Source organism: Schistocerca cancellata, chromosome 2, assembly GCF_023864275.1.
Source record: "Schistocerca cancellata isolate TAMUIC-IGC-003103 chromosome 2, iqSchCanc2.1, whole genome shotgun sequence".
Lineage (NCBI taxonomy): Eukaryota > Metazoa > Arthropoda > Insecta > Orthoptera > Acrididae > Schistocerca > Schistocerca cancellata.
The window spans coordinates 903385142-903407368 of NC_064627.1; the positions used below are offsets into that span (position 1 = coordinate 903385142).

A 22227-nucleotide genomic window follows, 5' to 3' on the forward strand; every position below is an offset into this window, starting at 1 on the left:
GATACTTAACTTTAATCCATTAATGATGAACGTCGCTCTTGACGGTACATTATTCACAATATTGTGTGTTCAGAATTCATTATAATTACTGAATATGGCGCCTTGCTAGGTCGTAGCAAATGACGTAGCTGAAGGCTATTATAAACTGTCGTCTCTGCAAATGAGGGCGTATTTAGTCAGTGAACCATCGCTAGCAACGTCGGCTGTACAACTGGGGCCAGTGCTAGTGAGTCTCACTAGACTAGGCCTGCCGTGTGGCGGCGCTCGGTCTGCAATCACTGATAGTGGCAGACACGCGGGTCCGACGTGTACTAACGGACCGCGGCGGATTTGAAGGCTGCCACCTAGCAAGTGTGGTGTCTGGCGGTGACACCACACTTTGGGCGGTCTTTTCTTCGCAGCGACCTAGCAGTGGGCCTAGTCCGTGCTAGTAGAGAACGAGAAGCGCGGCCCACCGAGCATCCTGTCGGAGCTCCTCCTGGCAGCAAAGAGGGCGGCGGTGGCGACGAGGACCGAGGCTCCTACGGCGGCCCAGAGGTGGGCCGAGAAGGGCAGCAGCGGCACCTGCCAGCCGGGCAGAGGGCGCGGCCGCGGCGCCAGGCACGTGATGCCGGTGCGGATGTAGGGCCGCGAGAAGTCCAGGAACAGGTACTCGTGGAACCACTGGTAGAGCGCGCCGTAGCCCGCGTCCGCCACGTCGGTCACCACGGCGCCCAGGATGCCGTTCCCGGACCCGTTGTTGTCCCAGATCTCGCCCCACTCGTGCTCCGCGTCCACCGTCAGGCGCCAACTTGCGTTTACCTGTAAGTGCAACGGTAATGACTAGCTGATAAGAAATAAGTGTTTTCCATTTGATTGTTATACTAGTCTAGTACCAAACGGTCCCCTGGTATGTATTTCGTCCAATCTCCTATAATCACTTCCTTCCTCCTCATTATCTCCATATCCTCGTTCGAACCCTCTCCATCATCTCCTCCACTCCAACTCTCTGTCTTACTGGTTCAAATGGTTCAAATGGCTCTGACCACTATGGGACTTAACATCTGAGATCATCAGTCCCCTACAACTTAGAACTACTTAAACCTAACTAACCTAAGGGCATCACACACATCCATGCCCAAGGCAGGATTCGAACCTGCGACCGTAGCGGTCATTCGGAAATGCCCTCTGTCATACTCCTTCACCCCCACTTTCCATCCACCACCTGCTGCCCCTCTATCTATATACTCCTCCCCCATCTCTCTGTCAATCTACTCCTCTCCCTTATGTACATCTGTTCCTTTCCTCTCTGTTCGTCCTCTCCTCCCTCTCTATTTCCATCTCTTCCTCCCTGTCTTTTTATCAATCTCCTCCTCCCCATCTCTCCATCCATCTCCTCCTCCACCCTCTCTCCGTCCATCTCCTCCTACCCCTCTTCTCCTTCTTCCCCTCTCCCTCTTCATGTACTCCTCCTCCTCTCCCTACATATATTTTTCTCCCCCTTGTCTCTCTCCTTCTCCTCCTCTTTCCCTTCTCTGTCTACCTCCTCTTCTTCCTTCTCCCTGTGAATAACCCTCTCCGCTGTTTTTATTCATTCCTCCCAGCCGACCAGAGTGGCCGTGCGGTTCTAGGAGCTCCAGTCTGGAGCCGAGCGACCGTTACGATCGCAGGTTCGAATCCTGCCTCGGACGTGGATGTGTGTGATGTCCTTAGATTAGTTAGGTTTAATTAGTTCTAAGTTCTAGGCGACTGGTGACCTCAGAAGTTAAGTCGCATAGTGCTCAGAGTCATTTGAACCAGCCATCCTCCTCCCACCTATCTGTGCCCATTTATCCTTATCTCTCACTGTATGTCCCACCCCCTTATTTCTCCACGTTACAACGATCACCGCAACATGAGGCTGGTGGTTCATAACCCTAAAATATTTCTTACTAGACTGTAACTAATTTATGTACCAATTTTGGGTGAAATCGTTTCAGCGGTATAGCATGAGATTTTTACCTCTGGCTTTGCTAACGTACGCACTTGCCAAACATATTCTTTACATAATGAGATTATCACTCTGCAGCGGAATCTGGGCTGATATGAAACTTCCTGTCAGATTAGAACTGTGTGCCGGACCGAGACTCGAACTCGGAAGCTTTGCCTTTCGCGGGCAAGGGCGAAGGTCCCGAGTTCGAGTCTCGGTCCGGCACACAGTTTTAATCTGCCAGGAAGTTTGATATCAGCGCACACTCCGCTCCAGAGAGAATATCTCATTCTGGAAACATCCCCTAGGCTGTGGCTAAGCCATGTCTCTGCAATATCGTTTCTTTCAGGAGTGCTAGTCCTGCATGGTTCGCAGGAGAACTTCTGTAAAGTTTGGAGGGTAGGAGACGAGGTACTGGCGGAAGTAGAGCTGTGAGGACGGGGCGTGTCGTGCTTGGGTAGCTCAGTTGGTAGAGCACTTGCCAGCGAAAGGCATAGGTCCCGAGTTCGAGTGTCGGTCCGGCACACAGTTTTAATCTGCCAGGAAGTTCCATATTCTTCACATATATAACATATCTCACATATGTTTTCACTCATGCGTCACATCGATCTCTAGCGCATTTCGCCTGGCACTTTCATTTTCACGCAGCTCAATGTTTGTGATATTATATCTCCTGACCTATATGTCGTACAACGATATATTTTTGTAGGTATATTCAGTGGGAGATAAGGCTACTGTCCACCAAAAGTGTTGTGAACAGAGTTGGTACCAACGAAGCAATAATTTAAACGTCTTGCATAATGTGGCAGCTTTTTACAAATCTCAGTGTTTATGACCTCATGTCTGCTGAACGGTGTGTCGTAACGTTTCTGGTGTATTCAATGGTATATGCGAATACTGTCTGAAAAATGTGACACTGGTGCAGTTAGTACTAGAGAAGTAATAAACTGAGACGCAATGCTGCACAGCCCTACACACAAGTCAAGTACCTCCAAAAAGGTTGTGCTATACCTTAAGTTTACACCGAGGAACTAAAACTGTTTTGATCACTGCCCATTGTGGGATTGAAAGCGTTGCTACACGTAACGTGGTTAAGAGAGTGGGGCAGCGACGAATGGGGAATCATTCTAGCGTACGAAGAGAACCACTGACCGAGTGATTTTGACAAATGGCTTGTCGCAAGGGAACGAGCACCTCGGAATACTGTCTAGGGCACCCTCGGAAAGTGGTTGAATGGCGGTGAATACACAAATGGACTGCAAGACCTTGGACGCACATGCCTCATAACAGATCGTGGAGTCTGGAGGGTTGCCCATCTTGAAAAGCGTGACAGACAACGGTCTGTGGCAGATATGACGACAGACAATAGCGACGGTGCAGGGTCTACGGCCGCTGGGGGCAGTATATCGCTGTGGACGACATTCACCTTGGCTTTCATGGGAGATGAAGTTGTGGATACGTTGTCGCGACTTGGCCTCGACTGTTGTGACAGCAGAGTCCTGTGACCAACGTAGCAAGAGATATCACAGCGAGAAACCGCAGCATCATGGAGTGAGCAGGTATTCTGAGGGAAGAAGCCATATTCAAGCTTAGGAAGAGCTAAATAATTAGCAGGACGCTACTATATTGTACTTAAGATGTGCAAATATAACAGGTTTCAGTTATTTATTACAGACAAATTATGAAAGATGGAAACTCATTGCGCATGTTACTGGATAGAGGGAGGTTCAGAGTCTTAAGTTCGCACAGACGTTGTACCATAAAATCAACATGGGCACTACGCATTGCTTGAGAAAAATTGAAACGGTGGCCCGTTCCAACGGCTCCGTGTGAAATCATCTCGGATACACTCGAGATTTTCATCGCACGTGTGTGGCCGGTCAGTGCTCTTCCATTTGTATGTGTAACTTACTTTCAAGAGGTTTGTATGTTAGTCGTGGATCCGCGTGTGAAGAGGTGGCTTCTTGCTGAATCGACGGCGCAATGCACGTTAAATCTGAACAGTGGATTAACGTCACGCAAATTTCTCTATACTGTGATGTAGGCAGTGTGTTTCTATCTTTGTTAGTTTGTAATATACAACTGAAAACTGTTCTTTCGTTCTGACTCACCCGGTATTAGTAAAAGCATAAATATAGAGATTATGTGTGTACGCCTTCCAGAAAGACAGTTAATTAGATCTCATCCAAAATTTTCAACATAGCAGACCCCCGAAGCGCTTCTCACCAACTCCATACACATTGTTACTTCCAGTGCAACGCCGAGTTAAGATCTATCCGACTTAACCGCCAGAGTTTCTCATTGGCTGAGAGACTGAGTAACACTCCTAAGATGCAAACTCACTTTCGTGGTGGCAGAAAGAGATAACTCAAAGGTTTGTTGCAACATGACGAAGTATGCATGGAAAAAGAATCGTGCAACCAGTGTAACAAGTGACGTCATAGCAAGAGTGACGCAAGAAACCTCATCATGAAGGGCGAACAGGTGTTTTTGCAAAAGAAGCTCTATTCAGGTTATTCTAACATTACAGTAGAGGACATCAACATGGTAAACTGTTAAAGGGCATATAAATAGAATACAGGACTGATGGTGGTTTGTTCAGTCTCATTAGAACAAAGGCCATGACTGAAGCAATCCTGAATGCATTTGATTAAGCAAATACGAGCATTGGTCTAAGTCTTAATATCCAAAAGACTCAGATCCCACATAAATCTGCACCTAACGCTGTATCCATACACCCAACAATCACACTCGAAGGTAAAATCCTGCGGAACATAGAACACTTCGCATACCTCAGCAACAGCTTTTAGCAAGTGCAAAAACTGTTGTGAAAATGCGACACCGCCTCAAATGCGCCATTACGGCTGTTGGTCGTCATCGGATAAGAATGTTTGATAATCACGAGATCATCGTTATCACCATATTCTACTTATGCCAAGCTACTGTTACACCATCTCTTACAATGACTACGAAGCATGGACTACTTACAGAAGGCAGATACAGAGTCTGGAAAGGTACCATCAGCGCTGCCTCTCGGCTAACATCAATGTTCCGGAGAAAGCAAGCAATACTAACATTGAAGGGATGATCATCTAGCATTAACTCCATTCGACGGGCCGCATGGTTCTTACGCCTCAGTCCCGTCTACCAAAACAAATTATGTATTCCTAGCTGAAGGATGGGAAAGAAACAACAAAGTATCCAAAAGTTATACAAAGACGTATTAAAGTACAAGATGAAACTGGTAACGGGGAAACTACTGCACTTAATCGTTCTGTATGGTGTAGTAATGCGTGGGAAGGAATTCAGAGGGTCAATAAACTGAGGCGGGAAACAGAAACTGACAAGGGAATTTTAGGGAGCAACTGGAGCTGCTGAAGATAAGTAACACTACGAAGCCAGTCACCACTAGAAAAAAATTTCTGTCAGCAATGTAGAAAAGTCTGTAACTACAGGGTCGGCCTCTACAGACAAAGATTTCATGGAAACTGAGTTTCGAAAAACACAGTCATACATGTCAGCGAGTGATAGTTCCTCACATCACAATAGTATAGCAATGGCTTCTGAAAAGAGAAATTACTAAATCAGTGGAGCACAGCCGGGGAAAGACTGTAACAGTGATTTAGTAGTTGCCGAAATGCCACACCTGGGGCTTCCTCAGAAAGAGGTAAAAGAGGAAAAAGGAAAAGTGTTTTTAATACTCATGATTGAGCTGACAATACTAAATACTTTGAGGAATGTTTGGCTGATGATCGCAATGGTGGAACTCTGTCGCGTGTTGTTCCAACTGTGGGAAACTTTTATAAATTACGCCCTGCTAAGCTGTGAGAAAACGCATTAAGACCGTGTTATATAGTGCCGCAGGCACAAGGAAACGTAGCACTGCGAAAACGAGTCAGCCAGAAATCAGCAAGGGAGAGACTACGTTAGTGGGTGCCGGTAGCCTCATATTTGTAATGTGCGATTTAGGGATGAATTTTGTTACAAAACTCATGGCAAACTGTTGTTGAAAAAATAAGGTTACAAAAGATATACCAAAATGGCGAGTTAATAAACCATCGGACATATAAAAAGACATGCTGAGCGTGAGAGATCAATGAAGTAGGACCATTTACAGTTACAAACTATTAGTTAAGAGGAATTGTTAAGAAGAAAGAGTTATACAATGTTGTTCCATTATTTTTTACTTTATGGTGCAATGGAGTAATATTTATTCGCGAGGAATGGGGAAGTTCAGCGAGCTAACAGTAACTCAAGAAGGATTAGATTGGAGAAGATGCTCCAATTCGTGCAGCAGTATCACGACGATCGACACCGTAGAGTTGTAACGATGAGTGTCTGAATTTAAGGTACTGCTGTGTTTCTGACTCTGCTTTATGTGGCCTGTATCTATTTCACGTGGAAAACCATCCACTAGATTAGATTAGATTAGAGATTAGATTAGATTAGTACTCGTACTTGTTCCATAGATCATGAATACGACACTTCGTAATCATCTGGAACGTGTCAGGTTAATAAATGGTGACTATACAAGATATTACATCAGACAAAATATTACATGATCCTCAATATTTTTAATCAAAAAAAATTAATTTTTTTTTTTTTTTTTTTTTTTTTTTTGTGGGGTTGGGAAATTACCCGAACTCAGTTGGCAGCAGTCCTGGTGTCCACGCTTTGCCCAAATGCTGTTGACTTGGTGCCTACAAACTGGCGGACCATCTGTTGGCTGGCATTCTTCCACTTGAGGTAGAAGCATCTTGTGGGTCCATGGCTCATGCCAGAGGCACCTAGCTACCCAGGTTTCATAGTCTGTGAGGGAAAACTTTGCTGTTCGTCGCCCTGTACAAGTTAGATACTAACCTGCCAACACTGACGCTGCCCGTCACAGCAGGGTCCGTGGCTCGACGCTGCGCAGCTTGGTGGCTCCTATGCTGAATCACATCTCTGACCACCTAGTGCAACCGATTTTGCACTGTCTGACTTGGGCCAGAGCCAGCGTCACCGCCAACATGCTGGTAGTGCTCACAACACGCCTCGCCCTGCCGTAGTTGTCGCTGGCCGTGACAAGAGGCCACTTGCTGATCTAGGCACACTTCATAAACCGATTCCAGCCTGTGCCTTGAGGGACTGACTGCTGCCAAGCACAACCACAACTGATGAACTACATATTCTGGCACACAACAGAGAATTATAAGTAAATGCACTTTATAGAACAGTATGTTGGCAATACTCCAGGTAGCATTCCCCCATACCACTGCAGCCACCCACTGGGTGATGAAATGTAGGCCTTCCTGACTACCAATAACCTAGTTCTCCCATCCAAGATTGAGACCATTAACCCCCTGGTCTCTACAACGTGAACATTATTGCAGACAACCTGAAGCTTTTCATGTTTGTCGCCTCCTCTGACCTCGATGACATCATTCCAATGATAACTGGCAATGTCAGAATGTCAGAATCGTGCTACATTGATTTCAGGAGGATGTTATTGAACAGCGGTTGATCACTTGGCCACCAAACTGACACGTCCACTCCTAAGGACAACCAGCACGTAACTGAGCTAAATGCGCAACCGGTGAGTTGACATTTGGGGCACAGACCTTCGAAAATCTGCCAAGAAATTGTCGAACTCATGTCACTCTCAGTCGGTGTTGTATTGCGTTCCAAATGTCAACCAGTGCCATATGACGCAGGTGGTCGTAACGTCCTGGCCCATTAGTATATATACTGTGTTAACAAGTGCCTCTTTTTCATAAATTCTTCTTTTTCTATTTTCAGTCGGCATTTTTAGACTCTCTCTCCATTCATTGTCAGGATTTTGCTACCCAAATATCTAAACTCATCTAATACTTTTGATGTCTCATTTCATAATGTAACCTCATCTGTGTCACCTAATTCAGTTGAACTGCATTCCATTACCGACGCTTTACTGTCGTTGATATTCACCTTATAGCACTTTTCAAGGTATTTTTATTGTGTTTAACTGCTGTTCGATGTCATATACCGTCTCTGACAGAACTACATTACTGTCGGCAAACTAGGAAGTTTTCATATCTTGTTTTGAAATTTATTTTCCTTTCCAATGAGTCATGCTGCGGCTCGCGTTGATTCTGTTTGTAGGTTTCCGCCCTCTTTTGGAGACCAGACGGTATCGTTTAGTTGGCATGGTCGCGGTTGTTTGTCTTCTCCTCGTGTTCACTGGCGACACTCGGTTTCGTAAGCGTTGCCTGTCCGCTAGTGGCAGCAGCGGCGGTTACCGGTATGTAGTAACTGTTACCCTATCTTTGGGGCGACGTCGTTGTTTTCCCGGGTCGTGTGAGTGGGCCAGGTCGGTGGTGTACTCAGGAGGAGCCAGGTCCGTGCAGTCTCAGAACACGCCGGGACCACTGGCGACACGCATGGACTACCGGATCAAAGGGCTATGGTCACGAGATTGCACGACCTCGCCGTAAACCGGATCCAGCAAGCATTAAGATGAGCGCATTTCAATCCAAGTAGAGATTCCTCCACCATTGCGATAACTCGTGATTCTCCAGTGAATTGGGTTCGCGTTGCTTCTCGCAGTGTCGCCGAGGCGAAGAGCAACGAGTGGAGTGGTTCTTGCACTCTAAGCACAGTATTCTGTGTACGCAGTGCAGAACTCCGGTTCCGGCTTTGGCGTGTTGTTCCATCGTTGCATTTGGCTTATCGGAAATCATGTAGCTTCAGCAAGATTATCATTCGTTAGACGGCCACTAGTGTGAGTTACCATCTTGTGAAGTGAATGTAACTCTTGGCTGCCTATCCCATCGCTCGCGAAAGTGTTTGTTGCCGGACCTTCTCAGAGGTCGATACCTGGAGCACCGTCTGTGGCCCCTTGGTTCTTGTAAGATATCTGTGTTCTAAAAGGAGGCTGATGGCCAGTAGTTCAGTGTAACGCTTCTTCAGTCCACACCTTCTGCTGTAGTCCGCCCCAGTAGCTGAGTGGTCAGCGTGACGGATTGCCGTCCTCCGGGCCCGGGTTCAATTCCCGGCTGGGTCGGAGATTTTCTCCGCTCAGGGACTGGGTGTTGTGTTGTGTTCATCATCATTTCATCCCCATCCGGCGTGCAGGTCGCCCAATGTGGCGCCGAATGTAATAAGACCTGCGCAAAGGCGGCCGGACCTGCCCCGCGAGGGGCCTCCCGGCCAATGACGCCAAACGCTCATCATCATCATCACCTTCTGCTGTGTTTGTGGTGACTTACTTTCAACATTTCAGTACTTGTAGGTTGTAAATTGCAGCGAGTTCTTAAACAATTCTTAATGTATTGTCATTCTTGGCGTGTAAGGCCTTCAGCCGTGATTGTGGTCGCTTGCCTTAAAATTCTGATTTTGTATTTGTATTTACGCAGTAAGCCTTTAAAAATCTGATTTACTGCCATTACTAGCTTCTGATGCCTTCTGCTGTGTTTGTGGCGACTTATCTTTAATATTTCCATACCTAATTTGTAGGCTGCAGCGAGTTTTAAACAATTCTTAATTTAATGCCATTAATGGCGTATAAGGCCTTGTGCCCAGATCACAGTGGTTGCTTTTAAAACATTATCTGCTGTATATGTATTTATTGGTGATTTGCTAAGTTGTAACTCACTGGAAACACTATTATTTACACAGTTGTTTATTCCTTCCTTAATAATGTGTGGTATTTTTATTTGTTGTTGAGCCTGGAATTACTGGTTTAAAATAAATTCTGAGTAACTGTAAAAGGCAACCAATAATAACTGATTACGGCCCAGTCCACAATCGTAAACGAATCCTGCCTTCCCTTGACTACCAGGTTTCATCTAAATTTGAGGAGGTCATACGCAAAGGCGAACACGTCCACAATTAAAAAGAAAAGTGATGTACGGAATGGAACGGAACATATAGAATAAGCTACATATAGAATAAGCTACTCGTACATCACAGAGTTTATGTGAAATCGGATATGTGTCACGAAACAAGTCTTTGAAAATACGTGGTTCATAGCAAGCATATACGTGCCCACATATATTCATTACGTGCAAAGCATAATTAGCCCTTTATGGCCTACAGCAGACACCGATTCCAGTAAGTTATGTCTATTTCAGTCACGGCCCGATGTTTCCGCGCAGAGTAGCTGTTAGCATCAGTCAGTGCTTCTGTGCCCTGTTGTTATACTATTGCATTGTAATAATATTAACAATCATTATTACGAGGACATAGCTCCTTACTACTCAATGCATTTTCGGTTGAACAGAGAAGGGCCAAAACTGGTACCAAAAGCGAAATATGGGTCAGTGAGTGAATTACGAAACCTTGGTGAAGACTGGAGCGTGATACACGTGAAATTAATATCTAAAGGCCTACGAAATTTGGATTACATAAGTGAAATCAAACAACTTTTGATATACATGTACGAAGATATGGGAACAGTCAATTGATTTGCTGGCAACTGCATTCCAGAGGTCCCAGTATTCTGTAAAAGAATGGAAGTCTCTTTATAACCGTGACCGATCATTAATTAAGCACAGGCTGAAGTATTTCTCAACCATGCTATTTCAGATAACAAGAAGAAAGATTTTGACGGTTAACTGTAAACTATTTTGAGAGGAAAGTGGCAAGCTCAGAGGACATCTGTTGGTATACATTCATCACTGTCTATATACCGGTGTTGTTCAACATACAGATAGAGGTACTTGCTCGTAATTGTTTAGTTGATGATTCTGGCATATACGTTTAAGTGCAACAGCTATTTCCAAAAACCGTCTTACTAGTAGGTTATGTCATTGTTACATTCAATTTTAAATAATTGTGAAGCACTAATAAAGTAAGAACTTTCGGTAAAACGCTGAAAAGGATTATCAGTGCTACAGTTGCCAGTTTATAATTTTTTACATGATATCACATACTAAATTATTACAACTAAGTAATTTGATGTCGAATAACAGGTATTATACATTGAAGCTCCAAAGAAACTGGTACATGCATGTGTATTCAAATACAGGGATATGCAAACAGGCAGAATACGGCGCTGCGGTCGGCAAAGCCTACGTAAGACAAGTGTCTGGCTCGGTTGACCTTTTCACGAGTGTATCGTGAATATCAGGAATTTGATTAAACATCAAATCTCCGACATCAATGCAGCCGGAAAATTACCCTGAAAGAACGGGAGCAATGACGAATGAAGAGAATCGTTCAACGTGATAGAAATGCAAACCTTCCACAAATTGCTGCAGGTTTCAGTGTTGAGCCATCAACAAGTTCCAGCATGCGAACCATTCAACGAAACATTATCGATAAGGGCTTTCGGAACCAAAGGCCCACTCGTGTACCCTTGATGACTGAACGACACAAAGCTTTACGCCTCTCGTGGGCCCGTCAACACCGACATTTGACAGTTGATGACTGTAAACATGTTGCTTGGTCGGACAAGTCTCGTTCCAAATTGTATTGAGTGGATGGACGTATACGGGTATTGAAACAACCTCATGAATCTATGGACTCTGCATGTAAGCAGGGGACTGCTCAAGCTGGTGGAGGCTCTGTAATTGTGTGGGGCCCGTGCAGTTGGAGTGATATTGGGCCCCTGGTACCTCTAGATACGACTCTGACAGATGACACGTACGTAAGCATCCTGTCTGATCACATACATCCATTCATGTCCATTATTCATTCCGAAAGACTTGGACAATTGCAGCTAAACAGTGCGACACCTGTCCAGAAGTGTTACAGAGAGGCTCAAGGAACACTCTTCTGAGTTTAAACACTTCAGCTTGACACCAAACTTCCGAGACATGAACATATTTGAGCACATATAGGATGTCTTGTAACGTGCTGTTCAGAAGAGATCTCCAACCCCTCGTACTCTTACGGATTTATGGACAGCCCTGTAGGATTCATGGTGTCAATTTCCTTCAGCACTACTTCAGACAATAGTCGAGTCCATGCCACGTCATTTGCGGCACTTCTGCGGGCTCGCGGGGGTCCTACACCATGTTAAGCAGGTGTACCAGTTTCTTTGGCTCTTCAGTGTATAACACGATATAAGTTACTTTGAAAAAAAAAACAAGATATTTACTTTTGAAAATCATTCGAAGTCGAACATTACCAAATGGTTCATACAAATGAGAACATGCTCATATTTAAATGTACTTTTGAAAGGAATATTTTCATTTTAGTTTTGATTTACAGATATGAACTACATTTTGGCACAAACGTAGAGGTGTGGGCATTGCAATATGTTATTTTCATTCATTTGTTTTTGAGTCATCAGTCTTTTGAATGGTTTGATGCCCCACCACGAATTCCTCTCCTGGGCCAACCTCTTAATCTTAGAGAAGCACTTGCAACGTACGTCCTCAAATATTTGGTGTATGCATTCCAATTCCTATTTTCCTCTGCAGTTTTTGTCTCTACAGCTCCGTCTAGTACCATGGAGTCATTCCATGATGTCATAACAGATCTCCTATAATCCTGTACGTTCCTCTTGTCAGTGTTTTCCACATAATCCTTTCTCATACTATTCTGCGTACAACCTCCTCATTTCTTACCTTATCAATCCGCCTAATTTTCCACATTCGTCTGTAGCACCACATCTCAAATGCTTAGTTTCTCTTATCAATCCACCTAATTTTCCACGTTAATCTATAGCACCACATCTCAAATGCTTAGATTCTCTTCTCCCCTGGTCTTCCGACAGTCCTTATTTCACTACGAAATAATACTGTGCTCCAAACGTACATTCTCAGAAGTTTCTTCCTCAAATTAAGGCCTGTGTTTGATACTACAGACTTCTCTTGGCTAGGAATGCCATTTTTGCCAGTACTAGTCGGCTTTTGAAGTCCTTCTTGCCCCGTCCTTGATTGGTTACTTTGCTGCCTAGGCAGTGGAATTCCTTAAATTCATCTACCTGTGACGGTTCATCCTAACGTTAAGTTTCTCGATGTTCTCATTTAATCTACTTCTCATTACTTTCGTCTTTCTTCGATTTATTCTCTGTCAACATTCTGTACTCATTAGGCAGTTATTCCATTCAGCAGATCATGTAATTCCTCTTCACTAAGGATAGCAGTGTCATCAACGAATCGTATCATTGACATCCTTTCACCTTGAATTTCAGTTCGACTCCTGCACCTTTCTTTTATTTCCATCATTTCTTCTTCTATACACAGTTTGACAGTAAAGGCGAAAGACTAAATCACTGTCTTACGCCCTTTTTAATCGGAACACTTCGTTCCTGATCGTCCACCCATATTATTCCGTCTTGGCTCTTTTACATGTTGTAAGTTACCCGTCTCTCCCTACAGCCTACCCCTACTTTTCCCAGGATTTCGAACATATAGCACCATTTTACAATGTCGAATCCTTTATCCAAGCCGACAGTCGTATGAAAGTGTCTTGATTTCTCTGTAGCCTTATTTCCATAATCAACCGCAACGTCATAATTGCCTTTCTGGTGCTTTTCCTTTTCCTAAAACCAAACCAATCGCCATCTAACGCATCCCCAATTTTCTTTTCCATTCCTCTGTATATTATTCTCCTTAGCAAATTGGACACATAAGCTGTTAAGCTGATTGTGCGATAATTCTCGCACTTGTCAGCTCTTGCAGTCTTTGGGATTGTGTGGATGATATCTTCCCGAAAGTCAGATGGTATGCCTCCAGACTCATTCATTCTACATACCAACGTGAATAGCAGTCTTGTTGCCAATTCCTGCAATAAATTTAGAAATTCTGAGGGAATGTTATCAATCCCGTGTGCCCTATTTGATCTTAAGTCTTCCAAAGCTCTCTTAAATTATGATTCTAATCCTGGGTCCCCTATCTCTTCTAAGTCCACTCCTGTTTCATCTTCTATCACATCAGACAAATCTTGCCCTTCATTGAGGCCTTCAATGTACTCTTCCACCTATCCGCTCTTTCCTCTGCATTTAACAGCGGCATTTCCGTTGCACTGTTAATGTTACCAGCCTTACTTTTAATTTCACCGAAGGTCGTTTTGACTTTCCTTTGTGCTGACTCAGTCGTTCCGACGATCATTTCTTTTTCGATTTCTTCACATTTTCCATGCAGCCATTTCGTCTATGCTTCCCTGCACTTCCTATTTATACTCCTCAGTGACTTGTATTTCTGTATTCCTGAATTTCCATAAACATTTCTGTACCTCCTTCTTTCATCGATCAACTGAAGTATTTCTTCCGTTATCCATGGTTTCTTAGCAATTACCATCTTTATACCCACGTTTTTCTTTCCAGCTTCTGTGATTGACGTTTTGAGATATGTTCATTCCTCTTCAAATGTACTGCATATTGAGGTATTCTTGATCGCTGCGTTGACAGCCTTAAATAATTTTAAGCGTGCCTCGCCATTCCTTAATACTCTCGTATCTCACTTCTTTCCATGCTGATTCTTCCTGACTATTAACTTAAAGTTCAACCTACTCTCCACCACTACTAAATTGTGATCTGACTTTGTTTCCCCTTCTGGGAAAGCCTTAAAATCCAGTTTCTGATTTTGGAATCTTTGCATGCCCATGATGTAATCTAACTGAAATCGTTCCCTATCACCTGGCCTTTTACAAGTACGCTTCCTCCTCTTGTGGTTCTGGAGAGAGTATTCGCTATTACAAGCTGAAATTTCTTACAGAACTTAAATAATCTCACTCCTATCTCATTCATTGTCCTAAGCCCATATTCTCTTGTTACTTTTTCTTCTACTCCTTCCCCTACAACTGCGTTCCAGTCCTCCACGACAATTAGATTTTGATTTCCTTTTACGTACTGTGTTACCTTTTCAATATCCTCATATACTTTCTCTATCCCTATGCCTACTTGTAATTCATATGAATGCCTAAGATAAGTTTTATTTTGATTGTGAAACACTGTATTTAGTACACATGTTCCTCTTTGTATGTCACGTCTTAATTTCTCCCTGGCGTGCCTCTCCGCTTGCTCAGTATACAGACAGTGACACTGGAGGTAGCCTGCAATCCAGTCTTAATCCCATCCCAACTATATTTCGTAAATTTGCTGTTACCCGACGAATTGTAGTAGATCGCTTAGTGTCAGATATAGAGCACATAAACAATATAAATGTTTTCCTGTTGAATCATTTTTTGTTCCCTTGTATTACACTTCACTGAAGCAGTATATAAACTACTGTATAAGTAAACAGGGCGTCCCAGGAAGATTGGTAAGTTTCAGGGATATTCGAATAACGGTATTCTAGTAAACATGGACCTTGACTGGTTCCTTAGACCAATGAACAATCTTCGATATTGTGAAACAAATCTCTTCTAATGTGAGCTTTTTGCTTTTCTTAGGAAGAGTTAGTACGGTCTAAAAAAGAAAGAATTGTCCAGTAAACATGGGCTGTAAAACGCATACCTTAAGAGCTATGAAGACTTGTTCAGCAGAAGACACGTTTTGACAGTTGTAAAGTGGACTAGTGCTCATAGTTCTTAAGGTATACATATCAGTGCCTACGTTTACTGAACGTTTTTCTTATTTTGGTTCATATTGGCGCTCCTCAAAATATGGAAAGCAAAGACCTTACTGCAGAAAAAATTTGTTTCACGGTGTAGAAGATGAAGCACTCATATGTCTTCCGGTATGCATTTTAGATCCCACGTTCACCAGACATTTCTGGTTCGAATGGTCGTCCCTGTCAAATCCCTGTGTGCTGAACACTCCTCGTGGGGCATCCTATATAGATTCCAACAAATTCAGATCAGAATGTCCTGAACCAATCTGCAGAAAGCTGTGTTGACCCTGGCCGCCACTGACCTTCTTGGCAAATTCCAGCAGTATTCGCGTCTCCATGCCGTCCTGCGTGCCGGTGGAGTCTTCCAGCACGGCGTACGGCGGGTAGTGGAAGGTGGCGAAGGCCAGCTCGCGCCCCTTGAGGTCGGCCAGCTTGCCTGGGAAGAGGTCGGCGTCCGACGGCACGATGCCGCAGCCTTGCACCCACCGGGCCAGCAACACCTCTTCCCGCCACGTTCGGCGGCCGGTGAACCTCAGCGTCACCAACTCGAGACTAGCAGGGAAGGATGTACATGACATCCTTCAGTAAGATATGACCTACCGGGCGGTTGTAATTGAAGTGCAGCTACCCACAGACGTTCAGTGTGGACAGTAATTATGGTATGGCAGCGAAACTTGGTAAATAGGCTAATGCGTTAACGCGAAACTGATTTACGCAGGAATAAATTAGTTCCAATTCTTGGCCACCAGGTGCAAATATGGCGCTTTACAGCAACTCGTCGACATCTTGAGTTCAATAACCAATAAAGTATGTGGTGGTGAATAATAAAATCATCATAATGCCTTTCTTACTTGGTTGAACGTTTTTGCTCAAGTCCCGTTGTAATCCAACACATATGGAAACATTTCTGCACGTGTTTCGTGCATTTACAGCATCAGATTTGCACCTGGTGGTCAAAATTGGAGCCAATTTTTCCAACCTACATCGATTTCGCATTAACGCATTAGACGCATTAGAATATCTACCTAGATTCGCTGCCACACGATAATTGCAGCCCATACTGGACCTCTCTGAGAAGGTGCACTTTCATTATAACCACCCGGTATTATCTATACCACCTGCTTTCCAATGAAATAAATAGAGAGAAAATTTATATGCAATTTATTGCAGTAATCCACATCCAGGGAAATTTAACTACTACACAAACAGGGACGTAACATGCACGTTATTTATCAAACAGATTTGTACTTGCAACAGTGCCATGAGGCGAACTTACCATGCGAAGATGACTGCATTCTGTGAACAGATCGCAAACACATTATTTTCTTCATGTAGAAATAAATCAGCATCAAGCTATAAATGAGACAATATCAACTTTGACCTAAATGGTGATCTTTATCACCACTGATTTGGGTGCGTGGCAAAACAAGTAATCTATATGTGATGCCAACGGTGCATATTTACCGAAATTGAGGATTTCAGATTATATGAAGGTGATATGCGTACCTGCCACTGCACTTATTCTGAAAGTGTCCAACTTCTAAAGGGACGAAGATGGTGTTGTATGCTTGTTTACTCAATGCTACGACAAAGTTGTGACACCACATAGTGTATGGTCGCTTGGAAATCAGAAATAGCTCCTTACTTATGGATTCTTTCGTCATTTCTCGATAGAAAAGTTCCATATTTAAGGTTGAATAACAAGTAAACTGTTTTTGTCCTACTGATTAGTCTTTATTTCTAACTAGTTATCGGTTTATTGGACCATCTTCAGGAAACAACTAGTTCCTTCCACTTATTTCCATACCAGTGATACTTGTCATTTTATCTTTCCGTGAAAGAGTTGGCACTATCTCCTAATAGCTATCAGCAGATTAGTACCATTAGACATAATTATAATGCTGACTAATCCCATTACCGCAGCGATGGGTTTCTGCTTCAGCTCACTTTTATTTTGGAGTGAGTAGCGCTCCTTTGCTACTAACTTAATTAGAGTGGAAACACTGTTCGTATATGGTGAACTGTCATATAATATTCGGACAAAGTTACAAATCTAGCCTATGGTAATATACCTACAATACTGTTGTGCCGCTAATAATTTACTGAGCACAGATGAGTAAAACTGAGACACCTTCCATAGGTAATGCAAGAGGCCGCGGAGGCCTGCCAGTTCGGACCGGTCAGGCGACTGACTACTGATGTGGCAAATACTGTCTCCCGAACGGTCGAAGCGGTTACCATGTTCCGACCAAGCGAATGTATCAGAGGCGTAATACACAGTGGTTAAGATCGTACGAAGGTACAATTTGGGCTCTAACTATCGTATCGGGAGCGAAACTTGTAGATATGGTAAGGCGTTGATTCGTACCTGATTTATGCAAGGAAAGAGTTGTTACCAATTTTGGCCACCGAAGTACAAAACTGGCACTGTTCACTGCATATATGAGGGTACGACATCCACGCTGTCATTTGACAAAGCCATAACATGAATGAACAGAATGGCTATCGGGAAGAGAAATCGTGTGCTGTAACCTGATCTGTTTTATGTGAACGGCAGCAATTACAGCGCTGTATTGAGAGAGTATCTCCCTCTGAAAGGTGTGAGGAAGGGTGCGATGTCATTAATTGGTTTAAAAGAAGACGATCATGAAACTGAAAAACAGGGTGAGCTTGGTGGGGCACCTGCAGGAGAAAGCCGTGCTAACCCGGTGGAAGTTATTAATAAGGTTGCTGTTGTGGCAACTGATCATGCAGCACGTGGTCCGGCTACTGCTAGTCCTCGTGAAATGTCAGGAGAACCGTTCATCGCGTGGTGAACAGTACGGAAAGTTTCATGGACTGTTTTTCACTGGTGCTCGAGACAGTGCAGCAACTGAAAGCTCATCATCCACAGCAACTTTCTAAATTTTCTCTTCGGTTTCTGGCAAGGACGGAAGTTTATGATATGTGGTCGGGAAATATTTTGCGGAATAACGTGGCACATTTTGCACTAAAAAAAAGTTCAAATGTGTGTGAAATCTTATGGGACTTAACTGCTAAGGCCATCAGTCCCTAAGCATACACTCTACTTAACCTAAATTATCCTAAGGACAAACACACAGAGGCCTCGAACCTCCGCCGGGACCAGCCGCACAGTCCATGACTGCAACGCCCGAGACCGCACGCCTAATCCCGCGCGGCTTGCACTAAAAGGTGCAGTGAGTTCACATAAATGTCTAACTTGTGGTATAATTAAACCGCGTTCTGCTTTGAAGAGTATACCCACAGAGAAGCTGTACTCACTCCTACACTTTATGGAGACTTCATTACGTAACGTGCGGTTCCTGCTTTGGGAGAGCTCAACGGTGTGGTAACCTCTGTTTTCAGTAAGGTATGTCAGCACCTCAAGTCGCTCGCTCATTGAATGTTCTGCTTAAAGCGGAAGTGTTATCTCCAGAGATATTTCCGATTCATGGCCTGCAAGATCACTTGATCTGAATCCACAAAACTTTTGGCTCTAGGAATATCTAAAAGAACTCCTTTACCGGGTACACGATTGGTCTCAACTTCGTCTGAGGGTCAATATACAGTAACATGCTACTGAGAGTCCACCGGAACTGCTCCGATCAACTGTTGATCATGTCGTTTTACCGATGCAGCATCTCGTCGACATCTCTGGTGTTCATACCGATCAAGTTGTGTGAGCGGTGGTTAATAGTAGAATAAGCATTATTCCTTTCTCACTTGTTTGGTCTTTTTTATCCACTTACCGTTCCCAATCCACCACATATGGAAACGTTTCTATACATCTTTCTTGGCTTCAGAGCGCCAGATATAGACCTTGTGGCCAGAATTAGAACTGAAATTTTTTCAGCGTAAATCGGTTTTGCATTAACAGACCAGATATGAAACAAATTTTGCTACAATACGGTACTTACAACCGACACTTTACCATTGATGCAACAGAAAGACAGAGCTACTGAGGCGTGAGTGATCTGCTTGTTTCATGTCCGAGCTATGGTTCTCTTATGGCTTACTTGACGGAAACCAATGGTTTAGTAAATGAGGATGTCCAGACCCGTAAAAATACTCCTCATGTCCAGCGAAAAAGACTGAAGTCCACCAGCCACCAGTTCCGAGGGGTATCTACAATGGTATGTAAGTGTGCTAGTAGATATGGATCAACCAGTCTCCACCTCTGGAATCTGCTGCTGCTAGCTGTGTCACTACTGCTCGTGGCAACGCCAATGCTGTGGACTTATCCTTCTAAGCGGGAGGCCACCTGGTAACGAAGAGCACGCACAGAGAGTCAGGAAAATTATGTAAACCAAACTGAATGGCGGCAATACCATCAAGGCACTCTCCACGTGGGATACACTCGTCATCATATACACTTCTGGTATTGTGGACTGGAGAAAAGTAGAGCTGTGTAATCTGTTCGCAAAAACAAGGAAACTCATGAAAATTCAGCATGCACTCTGCTCTCTCAGTGGCGTCGACGGGTTTTACTGCCCAGAAAATCACGTCGTGGAAGACTCTTGAAAGTGAGACAGCCAGTGAAAGAAGTGAAGCATGCATTGGAAAACTCTGTGGGAAGCGAAGAATCAGCTCTGAAGTCAATAACAACAAGCTCATCGAGGTGTGGCGAACCAAGAATTGACACCTAGAGCTGTACGCCAATGCCGAACTGACAGCCTGAGCAATAACACATTGCAAGGGCAGTTTTTGGAGAGCATTAAAAGTAAACCAGATAAAGGAAAGACCTGTGTGGTATGACCAGCGGACTCCTAAACAAGGAAACTGAAGGATTTTTTATGCACAGGAAAAGCTATCAGCACTAATACTGTCAATGCCAGAACTGAGAAATCAGCAAAAGACCCAGAGTGCGGACTCTGCAAGGAAGCTGAAGAATCAACTGAACGTGTCTTCAACAATTCCAAAAAGATATCTCAGAATGATTACAAGAAGAAGTACAGTGATGTGAAGCGAATGTTCCACTGGTACGTATGCCAAAATCCGCCTGTGACAAAAAACTGAAGGGACCACAAGCCAGGAAATATGGTAGAAAACGAACATGCCAAATTACTGTGGGACTTCCGACTTCAGACAGGTCGAGTGTAGGAACATAATACACCAGACCTCACAATTGTGGAGAAAAATAAATCGTGGATCATTAACATTGTCATCCCAGATTATGGCAGAATCGATGAGAAAGGTTTGAGAAGCTTACAGGGTATGACGATTTGAAAATCGAACTACAGCTACTACGACGTAAGCCAGTGAAATTTGACCGAATGGTTCTCGGCACATTGCGTGCAGTTCCTAAAATCTGGGTCGGCACTTGAAAGCGATTGGAAGTGGTGAAATATCCTTGCCATTCTCAGGACCTAGATTCGATTCCCGGTAGTGCCAGGGATTTTTCCTTGCCTGGAATGGGGCGCACTCAGCCTCATGATGCCAATTGAGGAGCTACTTGATCTACCAGTAGCGTCTCCGCTTCACGAAAACTGTTCAAAAAATGTCGAAATGTGTGTGAAATCTTATGGGACTTAACTGCTAAGGTCATCAGTCCCTAAGCATACACTCTACTTAACCTAAATTATCCTAAGGACAAACACACACACCCATGGCCGAGAGAGGACTCCAGCCTCCGCCGGAACCACCGCGCAGTCCACGACTGCAGCGCCTTAGACCGCTTGGCTAATCCCGCGCCGCTCACGAAAACTGACAACAGCCGGTAGAGTGGTGTACTGGTCCCACGTCACATTCAATGATGCTATTAGAGGAGGATGTCATGGCGGTCGGTCGGTTCCGATTGGCTCACAATGGCTTGTGGACGGAGTTTAGGTTTTTACTGTGAATAAAGAGTGCTTACCTGACTCCATCGTCCATCAGTCTGGCCACCAGAGTGTCGGGCGCAAGCTTGATGTCTGTCAAAGCGAACAGCGAGTCCGTGTCGACAGGTTGCAGCCTGGCTGTTGGCAGCACCAGCAGGCGCCTGTTGGCGCGGCGCGTGGCACGGCGTGACGCTTTCAGCAGGGCACCGACGACGTCAGCGGCGTCGCGACAGCGCACCACGACGCCCAGGCAGTTGGCGTCCAACGCAGACACCAGCATGGCGTCGTCAGAGCCTTCCAGTGTGACGCGTACTGTGGTCGCCAGCGGCGTGACCACGTCCAGTAGTGTGTCTGGCGAGTCCGATACTGACGCGACGCATGTGAAATTGTAGAAATATTCAGTCAGAATGTCCAGCGTCATTTCCCGGAGCATAAGGTCAAATGGGGCACCGTCGTGCTTCATCTGTAGGGCGGAATCAGCGCAATTCATCAACATAATCGTGGACAATACACGAATCAGTCTTATATCCATAATTGCTAGCACTTCGAAGTACAACCAAGCTGAAAGTTTCAGAAAGATGGTAGTTCTAATTACTACAGCAGTAGGTGTGTGGTACTAGCTCCCCAGTAATGTGGATGAATTACACAGGTGGTGACAGAATTGTGTATCCAGTAGGACATGTACGTCACTCATCTAAGCTCGTACGTTAACTTATATTTTGTAAGGAGAAGGTTCCTGCTGTCTGGTTGAAATTATATTGGCTCCTTTCTCCAGCTTCGTTTGATCACTCTCGAAGTACACACTCTCTCGTTGCTACGGTAACAAACGCGACAGAACGAATATATCGTACTCTCCGTGCTTCAGATCAAGCCTCCCTGTGTTTCACGTTGCTTTGCTGTAATTGCTCTTCATCGTCTGCACCACGCTCAGTGCTGCCTATTGTATCTTCTGTAAACTGCCTTTTCCGTGATAAACCTCCCCCGTTCCCTGATGGCTATC

The 22227-nt window shown here is 44.3% G+C and overlaps 2 protein-coding genes across 2 annotated transcripts in view; both read right to left on the bottom strand.

Annotated features, from left to right (window-relative positions):
* LOC126159705 (uncharacterized) overlaps positions 1-15989 on the bottom strand; it is a 113899-nt gene extending 97910 nt beyond the window's left edge. The window contains exons 1-2 of the mRNA XM_049916569.1: positions 15714-15989; positions 456-801 (exon numbers count right to left, since the gene is read on the bottom strand). Of these exons, the coding sequence (XP_049772526.1) occupies positions 456-801; positions 15714-15989 (622 nt within the window). The remainder of the gene's footprint in view (positions 1-455; positions 802-15713) is intronic.
* A 5272-nt stretch (positions 15990-21261) lies between these two features.
* The window catches only part of LOC126159721 (glutamate receptor 1-like), a 182751-nt gene continuing 181785 nt past the window's right edge, over positions 21262-22227 (bottom strand). The window contains exon 8 of the mRNA XM_049916570.1: positions 21262-21690. Coding sequence (XP_049772527.1) covers positions 21262-21690 — 429 coding nt within the window. The remainder of the gene's footprint in view (positions 21691-22227) is intronic.